Raw genomic sequence first — 9,758 nt, 5'->3', positions numbered from 1 at the left:
TATTACACTTTGGATTCTAGCCAATCATTTTACTTTTGCTAGCGTAGTAGGCGGGCCCAGGTACGTACGTTCTTTTAGAGCAAAGCTACAGATTAAAAATGCCCAAGGCGAAGCGGTCAGAAGTCTGGCTGTACTTCACAGCAAAATATGCAAACTCAGCAGCCTGCAACAAGTGCTTTAAGCTGATACTGTGATACTGTGCAAAGGAGGTAACTCCTTGAATCTGATGAAACACCTAGTGACGCATAGCATTTTGTTAAAAGCCGAGATGTGCACTATATTTGATAGCTTGCTACGAGACCTCACACCGTGCACATCTACTGTGGGTGTGGTGCCTGTTATCAGACGCGGAGTTAGCAACATCCCCCAAGAACCCGAGGAGTAGAGTCCTAGCCCCTAGCTCTGCCAGTGTAGCAGAAATGATGACGGATGATGATGGCAGCAGCCGCCTTCTCTGAGTGAGTGGCTTAATGTTGTTTGTGCGTAATTTACGTTGAGTACGCTAACCACGTTATTAGATTAATGCATGTAAGGTGAACTAGTAAACACCGTTGTAGTTACATGCGGCTGTCTCTTTGTTTGATGGCAGATACTCCCTTCACCCTGGCCAAAAAGGCTAAAATGACCAAAGAAAAAGTGGGAAACAGCTAAACATGAGAGGTTTTTGGACAAAGTTTGTGTTTTTTTCCATTGTTTAAGCACTGCTTCCAGCCAAGAGTGATACCATATATGCCCCATAGCTGCAGAAAAGGCTAACATTGTTATCTTTTCACAAAAAAACAGCTAAACATGAGAGGTTTTTGGACAAATTGTGTGTTCTCCATTCTTTAAGCACCAGTTCGAGCACCGTTTAAGCACCGGCACCGTTTCAAAAGTACCGGTTTGGTACTGGTATCGGATAAAACCTAAACGATACCCATCCCTAGCACCTTATGGTCAGAGAACTACGTATTTGACTTTTTTATTTTATAAAATATGGATAAATGCCCTTCACTAATTGTTAGAAAATTATTAACATCATAATTTCATATCCTTATCGCACCCAGTGGGGCCTCTAAATTTCAAAGCGAAACTTTAGATCAGGATTCTTCATCTTCTGTTTGTAGTCTTCATCAAACTTTTCATTTTGGGCCACAGTGAAGTGGTTCTTCCAGTCACCAACTTTTCCTGAAAAAGAAGAAAATTATGAGGATTTGATCAAACTCATGATAAATAGATCAGATAGTGTTAAAAAACAGAAAAAACCTTCAAGTTCATACAGTCCCACCTTTTCTCATGAAAGGAGACATCTTGTGGTTCATAGTTTTGACAGTGGAGTAGTTGGTCATCTTGTTTTGTTTCATGCTGTCAAATGTCACACTGGCTCTGACTCTTTCCTTCTCTTCAACTGATGGAGACAAACCAAGGAAGGAACACAGTCGGTCTATTTCTCGTCCACAGTCCTGTTCACATTAAAAAGCTTCAGCATGAGCCTGAGGGGAGATATTTTCTTTTCTTGTTTTGTTTTTTTTTGTTTTTTTGAAAAGAGGCATTGCTATTTCGAACATCTTTATGTGCTAATATTTCTGTAAGAGTTAATGGCAAATTTTGGGAAGCTTGTTTCTGTACACTTATTTTGCCAAGAACAAGATTGTGCAATGCATGAGATGTATTCTGTCATGACAAAAGATCTCATATCTGCTTCTACACTACACTATAACATATTCACTATTAAAGAGTTTATTTTAGGCAGTGTACTATAGTTTATGATTAAATGATAAATGAGTTCACCTTAGGTAATTGTTAGCACGCAAGCAGGAATGAGTTTATGAACCAAAAAGTATCCATATCAAACTTGTGCCCAGTACTGCCAGAAAATAAATTAGCTTCAGGTAATACAGAGGCACAGCAGGGGAAATTCACAAGATGGTCCTTAATTAACTGAATTAACCTGAAGTGGAAAATTGTTACTTTTTACTTCTATTCAAGTATATTTTTGAGGACAGTAATCTATTTTGTACTCCAATACAGGTTTTTTAAGCTACACTCACTAATAATTTTGTCAGTGTAATTGTGTTTATGTAAAATATAGCTCTACCCATTAATAATTGTAACTATAGCACATTACTGATGGCTTTTAATGTGTAAAAATATTATTGTAAAGAATATGCTACTTTTCATGTCATTATTGTGCGAAAAACAATAATAAACAAAGAAGGGATTAATTAATTTACATCAGGAGCTAGACCTGCAAGATGTTTTAGCTAATTGCAGTTTCTATTATTTTGTTTCATACAGTGTATAGTTTTAGACAATAAAAAATTTTGATGAAAATTGCACATAAGCCCAAATCACCGCACCTCAATCAAACCTTCATAGAACATGTAATGAAGATTTGAATAAGTCTCCTTTTTCTCCCACCAGCTGTTCACGTGATCATACCACGACCCAAAAGCCCCTGGAGCCACAGAATATACAAAAGAATGGTTACACAGGAATTCAGATGATTTTCACCTTTCTTTACACCAAAACTACACTGAACTCACTCTTCCCCTCCATAAACTCCTGCAGATAGGCGCTCCAGTCTCCTGGTTCTGGCAGGGCACTGTTCATGCGTGAAAAGTGGAAATAAGACACTACATTGTCCTTTGCATTACGGGCCACATAGATTATCTGTAGAAAGATGACACTAAATTATAATGTGTGGGTTTCATGACTTACTCATTCTTGTAGGTACAGATATGTATTACCCTGCAGCGCTGCTCCCAGAACGACTGTGGTACAAACTGGACCGGTAGATGTGTTTTAATGAGACGAGGAGTGGTGGGAAGTTTCTCTGCTTGTTCTGTACCTGAGTGATTAAAAGGATTAGTTTGTGTTCCTAAATTTTAAAGTTCAAGCTAAAGAGCTAAACTGCATAATCCAGTAATAATTCTCAATGTTTTACCAATATAATCTATGTAAAGAACATTGTTATAAAAAACAAAAACAAATTTTTTTAAATTGATCCCCATTAAACATTCAGAAGTACAGATTTCAAGACAGAAAAGTTACTTTTTTCAAGTCCAGTTAACACCTCAGATATCTTAAATGCAGTGAGTGTAATGACTTGTATATGCATTACACAAACTTTTAGTTGGAGTTTTTTTTTCATTCATTCAGACAAACAGGTCTTGTTTTATATGTCAAAGTGCAACAAAAGCAACTCTCTGAAGGTCCTAATGTTCAAGTACTCTAAATTGAGATATACATGTGTTTTTGTCATTGTATGATATAGTAGATAACATTTGAGTGATCATAAATAGTGAACACATTATTTAACACCTGTTGGTAAACGAGGTTTGCAGATCTCCAGGAAGGGTACTCTATCATTAAGAGGAATGGATTTTTGACGGTCTGGACCCATGTGTCCAAAATATAGAAGATCGAGGATGTAAGACACCCATGTGGTCCCTAAGAGTGAAACAGATATATACTGTTCAGTGAATTATCAACCCAAGATAATATAAGCTCTATAATCACATTTACAATCAACACACTCAGTTAGCGTCATTTTAATTCCTTTTGAAGAGTTTTAAAAAATATAGCTAATATAACTTACGTCCATGCATGCACACATACAGTCCGCAAATTTGGGCTTTGTGAAGGCCGTTCCAAAAGATTAATGTTAGTCCTTTTTATCTATTCCAGTTTTGATGTGTGTTTGGGATCATTGTGCTATTGGAACACCCAAGAGGGTCCAAGTTTCAACTATCCAGCTGTTAATTTGAGGTCATATTGAAAAATTTTGAATTTTTTATTATTCCATCCACTTTTGGGAAGCCATCAGATTCAGTTTGAAGGTAGTAATTCTGCAGCAGGAGGTTCTTACTGGGTCAGACCCCTGTCAGTCCGTGGCAGTGCAAAATTCACTTCACAGTCAACAGCAGTGTTGGTCAAGTTACTTGAAAAAAGTAATCAGTAACTAATTACTGATTACTTCCCCCAAAAAGTAATCCCGTTACTTTACTGATTACTTATTTTCAAAAGTAATTAATTACTTAGTTACTCAGTTACTTTTTAAAAACACGATTTACAACCTGAAGAGGTGATAAAGCGATAGATCTTTCAGCCCAATTCTACTTTTTCTACATAATCCATCATACAAAATGTAATCAAATGGAAAAGTCTCTTTTTTAACTTGTTTTATTAGTTTTAATCTTTTAACTTTATGCATCAAGCAAAAATTTAATTATATGCAACATTCTCTGAGTTGAATAAATGAGTTTAACATTTAAACCTATTTTCTGCACATTCCAGCACATAAAATAATGTGTTTTGTTTTTTTGTTTACACTCACTCTTTCAAATAGATGCAAGTAAAACACAGCAGAACATAAATAAAGTCAAAGACTCAGCGGTCCTGTTGCTGTATTTTCACCTGTAAAGCAGGACTGCAGTAGGCGGAGGTTTACCCTGGTGCAGGTGTGCAGCGGTCAGTGGAAGGATACGGCAGTGTCGTTGCGCTCTCGGTGCTTCCTTGGAAGTTTAGGGGGTTTTTTCGCTGTAAAAAGAAGTTTTCTTCCCACGCACGATGGACGCTAATGTTTTTGTCACTTTTTATGGAATCAAACTCAAAGTAAGGTCAGTACTTCCATGCTTTAAACGCTGCACGCTCATACTCTCTCCCACAATCGATATGTGATCCATTGTTGATCTGCACACAGCTGTTGTCACTAACGGCGCACTCGCTTACGTCACTGTCATGAGACATTCTCGCAATCTAACCGTTTTTGCAATAGTAATCCCTTACTTTACTCGTTACTCGAAAAAAGTAATCAGATTACAGTAACGCGTTACTTCTGCCCATCTCTGGTCAACAGTGACACTGGTGTTCCAGCAGTTCCTGAATATCCTCACCAATTTCATTCCATTTTATGACAACAATCTGGGTGTCATGGTTCGTGGCTCTGTGTCTGAGGAATGTTTGGGATGCCCCACTGGCCAAACCCTCTGGTTGGGCCGTCACCATCACACCTGCATCCCATTCCAGGTGATTACCAGGAGGACTATTTAACCCTGCACAGACAGCTGCTCCACGCCAGTCCTTTACTCACCCCTCAATAGTAACTTGGCTCCCTGCAAAGCTTTGTGTATGTTCAAGTATTGCATGAATTGTGTTAACTATACCTCCATGTGCTCAGGTTACTGCTTGGATCTCAGAGTGTACCACCTGATCTCGTCTCTGCCTCCTCGGTTTGACCTCCCACGGACACACTTCCCCTCCGAGTCCCATGGTCTGGCTCGGATCATAAGCCAAATTGCTCTACCCCTGCCTTGTTGTGTCTCTCCATTCCCCTGCACACTAGTAACTAGTGATGGCCAAGTGAAGCTTTCTGAAGCATTGAAGCTTGTATTGAAAAACGGTTCATTACTCGAAGCTTTTCAACACAGTCCTCTCTGGTGACATCTGGTGGCCAAAAATATGAGGAGCAGCTTGAATCCACAAAATAAAACCAACTGCTTCATTAAGATTGCTCACTCTACAGAGTGGAATTCTGTCTGATATTGGGCCGCCGTTGTGTTGCTTTGAACGTGAATTCTTTGGTGGTTAAAAAAATGTGGTTTATTTGTTTAATAAATAATTTTGACCAGTAAACTCTCCTTGTTTAAACATGCACCATGGTTTGGTCTTTCTTTGCTTGTGACTTCTTGATGTTGGTAAATACAATAATTGAAAAATACCACATTACATATAACATACATAATGTACAACACATTATGAAGTAGGCTTCTGCTGTGAGGTCCTGCCTCCATAAATAATATTATATTAGGGAAATTTTCCAAGACATATTTTTGACCTGGGGGTAGAATTGATTGTGAACTGGAAAGGGAAAATGCTTATGAACTTGCAAATTAAAAACATGATGCATTTAAAGTAGCCCTTTTTCATTTTTATTTAAGAAGAGAATTTGTTCTAGTGTGCGATGGCCAAACCTGTTCCTTTTCATGGAGATCATTTCTCCTGCCTTAAGGAAAATCCCTTCACATGGCACAGGGGAGGCTGGAGTGCAGAGAAACTGGTAGAGATGCAGTTATACATTCTACCTGGGCCCCACAAACTATCAGATAACGAGAATAAATAAATTCAATTGCTGCACATTTGGCAGACTAACATTTTCAGATTAATTAAACAATAAAATATATATTTTTACAACATTACATGTAAAGAGTCAAGTGGAAGTTTTTCTAAAGTTATTTAATGATATTTATATTATGGAAGCAGATTTTTGACATTTTACCTTTTTCCCGTTTTCAGATAAAATAAACATGCACAAAACAAAAGCAAACAGCCAGAACACAAAGCTGGAAAACCCACCCGATTGACAAAAGTCAACTCAAAATTCTCCCACACAACAGAACCTCCTCTATTCCTCGCTGGCTCCAAATCTCTCAGTGGAATGATCAGTGGTTCGCTATCTGTCACCATCAAAACACTCCACAAATCCTGCGAATGATTCATTTCCTTATCCGGTCGTTAAGTGATGACGTGACGAATCCTACTTCCGGGCCTAAAGTAGTCTGCGTTTAATATGGCTTTTGTGTTGTTAACATGTTTAATGTTTTGTATTTTCTTCTATTTAATCTCGAAAAGCTCCTAAAACAGTCAGTGATCACTGTTGACCTCCCTCGGCTTTTATTACCGCTAATCATTTATTTAAGCTCAGTTTTTAAAACCTTAGGATGTAACTACAGCCTAGCCCATGCAGCAGTATATGAATGACTAACCTCGTATTGTGGATGGATTATCTCAGTTGTTCTCCTGGCTGAAGTTTGGTCCTTTTACAGGATCCTGCCATGCGATTACATTTGTTCCTGACCACCGAGAACACTCACGTTAACTTTTATCGAGTGGGGAAAAAAAGTTAGCTTGTTTATATTATGCTAACATAGCTGTGTCGCTAGCGGTCACGTAGCACATCATTATATACCAGCTAGCCAAACTTCAGTAACCCTACAAACGTCACTTCTGTTTAGTTTTCTGTCTTCATTTGGAAGTGATAACAGAGCTGTACGTTTTAATTTGTTTCCAAAACCCCGCAGTCAGGACATGCTATATTGTATTTAGATAGAAGCTAGCGAGCTAACTCCCTGCTAACTTCTAACTCCGTTAAATGTCATAAATTCCGTTTTCATGGATGCCTGGATGTTAAACTCAATTGTTACACCTGGTAGAGCAGAACGCTGATCATTTTATTAAAGATGAAAGACTTTAGACAGTTTTTCAACTCTCAGTAATGCCATAGTGATCGTTTGATATATGGACCTGCAGCGGAGTTTAGGCCCAGAGACACGGCTAGTGACGTCAGACTTAATGACCGGATAAACCATTGACTCATCAGACACCGAAGCAGTTAGGTTCTAAATGAAGCTTCAGACGTCACTGATCACGTGACTCTGGCCAAACAAATCTAGCTTCAACACAGTGCTTCTGAAGCAGTGTGTTGATTTTTTTGAAACACGCACCGGAGCTTCAGCTTCAAGCGGGCCATCACTACTAACCTTTTCCCCTTTCCGTTGCAGCCTTCTACGGTCCTGATCACGGCTTCCCTGTGCTGTGATCCCAGTTTTCTTCAGTTCTGCAATTAGCCTCTCACCTCCCTTGGTTATTCTGGGTCACCTTTTGTTGAATAATAAAACTTGTACTTGCTCGTACTGAAGTGTATTGAGTTTATTTTTGGGCCCCACTTGTGTGCGTGAAAATTAGGTTCATGACACTGGGTCCTCTTCCAGACCCTGGCAAAGTGGTAACACAGACAAATAACTTGTACTTACATATGATTGTTTTAACTGATTATCTTGGATTCTGTGGTTATTGCTCCAATAGACTTTCCCAACTTCTGTAAATTTGCTGTTCTCCTTCTTAGATCTTCACTGATTTTCTTGGACTTTCCCATAGTTCTGAAGTTTGGTAAATCCAATGAGTGTTGTCAAACAAATCCTTTTTTTATGCTACAAAGAGAAGCTACCGGTTGCAGTTAATCATGATCAGTAACAAGAAGTTAATAGTCCTTGGCCTTGTCAATTTGAAAGATATCTTAGAACATTCAGCATGACTTAGTAAACGCTTTAAGTGAGTGTATGTATATATTTGAGCCTATGTTTCTACTTTTTATCAAAGCAAATGGATTAGAGAAATTCCAATCAATTCAAGGTTGTGACTTAATTCTTGCTTTTTAAATAATTAAAGCTGTATGTTGTATAATCATTTTAACCTGGAAAAAGAGTATTTAAAAAAGTGTTTTAAGCCCCTAATTACCATGAAATTCAATCCCATGATTCATATTTGTAAACTTCTGACCAAAGCTATGTCTATAGGTGTACATCTGCAAAGGTAATGGTGATTGTTAATGTTACCAAGTGGGAGCATATACTTGGCCAAAGAACCTTGAGAAATATCATATTCACTAGCTTTCAATCTCTGCTGTGCACTAATGCATATAAAAATCTGTCTACCAAAGTTACCTGATTTAGGGTAAGTAGCAATAAGAATATCATCTGGTCTTGCTTTGAAGTTCTGTAGATTATCCCAGTTGTCAGTAAACTGATGGACCATGCAGACTCCGTGGAAGTCAAACATTTCTGGCCGAGGTAGGACCTCCATCTATTTCAATTAATAGCTTTTTTTCTAAATAGCTTCCCGAATTTTCTTTCTATATTCTCATGTGTCATCCGTCCTATTTCTTACTGCTTTATCACCTGATCATCTCTGCTACTCCTTCCGTGATTGTACTCCACAAATCAGTAACCTTCACTATTTCTAGCCACACCACACTTTGTGCACTTGCTTTTCAGGGTTCTGGTTTTTCCTGTTCATCTCTGGATTCTGCCTCAACAAGTTTTCTTTTGTTTGTTTCGCTTCCTTGTTTTATATAAATGTTTAGATCAGGTATGATGCCATACAATTCTGCAAGCGTCATGTAGTTCAACTCATTGTTTATGCGTATTTCTCAGAGTAACCTACTATTAGTTCTTGATTTTTTGGAATTCTATGTATATATTTAAGTCATTGAGTTTAGATTATCCTATCTCAACTGTGTCGTTGTTGTGTTGTTACTCCATATGATATGTGAGTTTCTCTGTGTTTCTGGCTTCCATCTCTGCTAGTTTTCTATTATTGAAGTTCTTCGTTTCTAGTTTAGGTCTATTCTTTGTGAGTTTATTTTTTGAGTGTCTGCACAGCGCAATAAAGCTGCCTCTTTATCCTTCTGTGTCTGTGAGTCCTCATCCTGCCTGCCACAGCACTAAACACGACAGAAGTAATACCTGGTGAAAATAACAGTTAATATTTCATCATTAGATTTAATCCAGTTAATCACTGAATGTTGATTTTTAATGCAGAACATATGATTTTTTTTTCAGGAGCCAAAAAAACAAACAATAAGAAAAACACTGTAGAAGTTTTGCACTGTGCATTTTCTCATTTAAGGAGAAACCTTGTGGTTCATCACACGAACTGTCATTTTCTTTTAATTTTTATACTGATTCTGACATTTTCCTTCCCCAAAAGGAAGGAACACCATTGGTCTATTTCTCTTTAAAAGTCCTGTTGACATTAAAAAGTTTCAGCATCTTGTTGTGATTATGCAGATAAATGGTTATTAGAAATGCATTATTCTTCAAATCAAAAATGGATTTCATAAAAAATTATTGAACTCTCAATCAAACCTTATTGCAAAAATATTTTAATTACAAATAAAAAAAATTTATAAGTCTTGTGGAAACTGCAATTTCAACGGA

General features: G+C 37.7%; 1 protein-coding gene across 1 annotated transcript; it reads right to left on the bottom strand.

Annotated features, from left to right (window-relative positions):
• Positions 1–1,054: 1,054 nt before the first annotated feature.
• LOC102215130 (cytosolic sulfotransferase 3-like) lies at positions 1,055–8,625 on the bottom strand. The gene is made up of 7 exons (XM_005749107.1): positions 8,484–8,625; positions 3,304–3,432; positions 2,730–2,830; positions 2,526–2,652; positions 2,340–2,437; positions 1,268–1,442; positions 1,055–1,167 (listed from the first exon to the last, which is right to left on the bottom strand). Exons 1-7 carry the CDS (start codon positions 8,620–8,622, stop codon positions 1,055–1,057), a joined length of 882 nt encoding a protein of 293 aa, XP_005749164.1. The 5' UTR covers positions 8,623–8,625.
• Between the last annotated feature and the right edge of the window lie 1,133 nt (positions 8,626–9,758).

The sequence above is a fragment of the Pundamilia nyererei genome, unplaced genomic scaffold, assembly GCF_000239375.1.
Source record: "Pundamilia nyererei isolate P.nyererei 1_Seehausen unplaced genomic scaffold, PunNye1.0 scaffold00236, whole genome shotgun sequence".
Classification (NCBI taxonomy): domain Eukaryota; kingdom Metazoa; phylum Chordata; class Actinopteri; order Cichliformes; family Cichlidae; genus Pundamilia; species Pundamilia nyererei.
The sequence above is the reverse complement of the archived record's forward strand: the minus strand, read 5'-3'. Positions and strand labels throughout refer to the sequence as shown.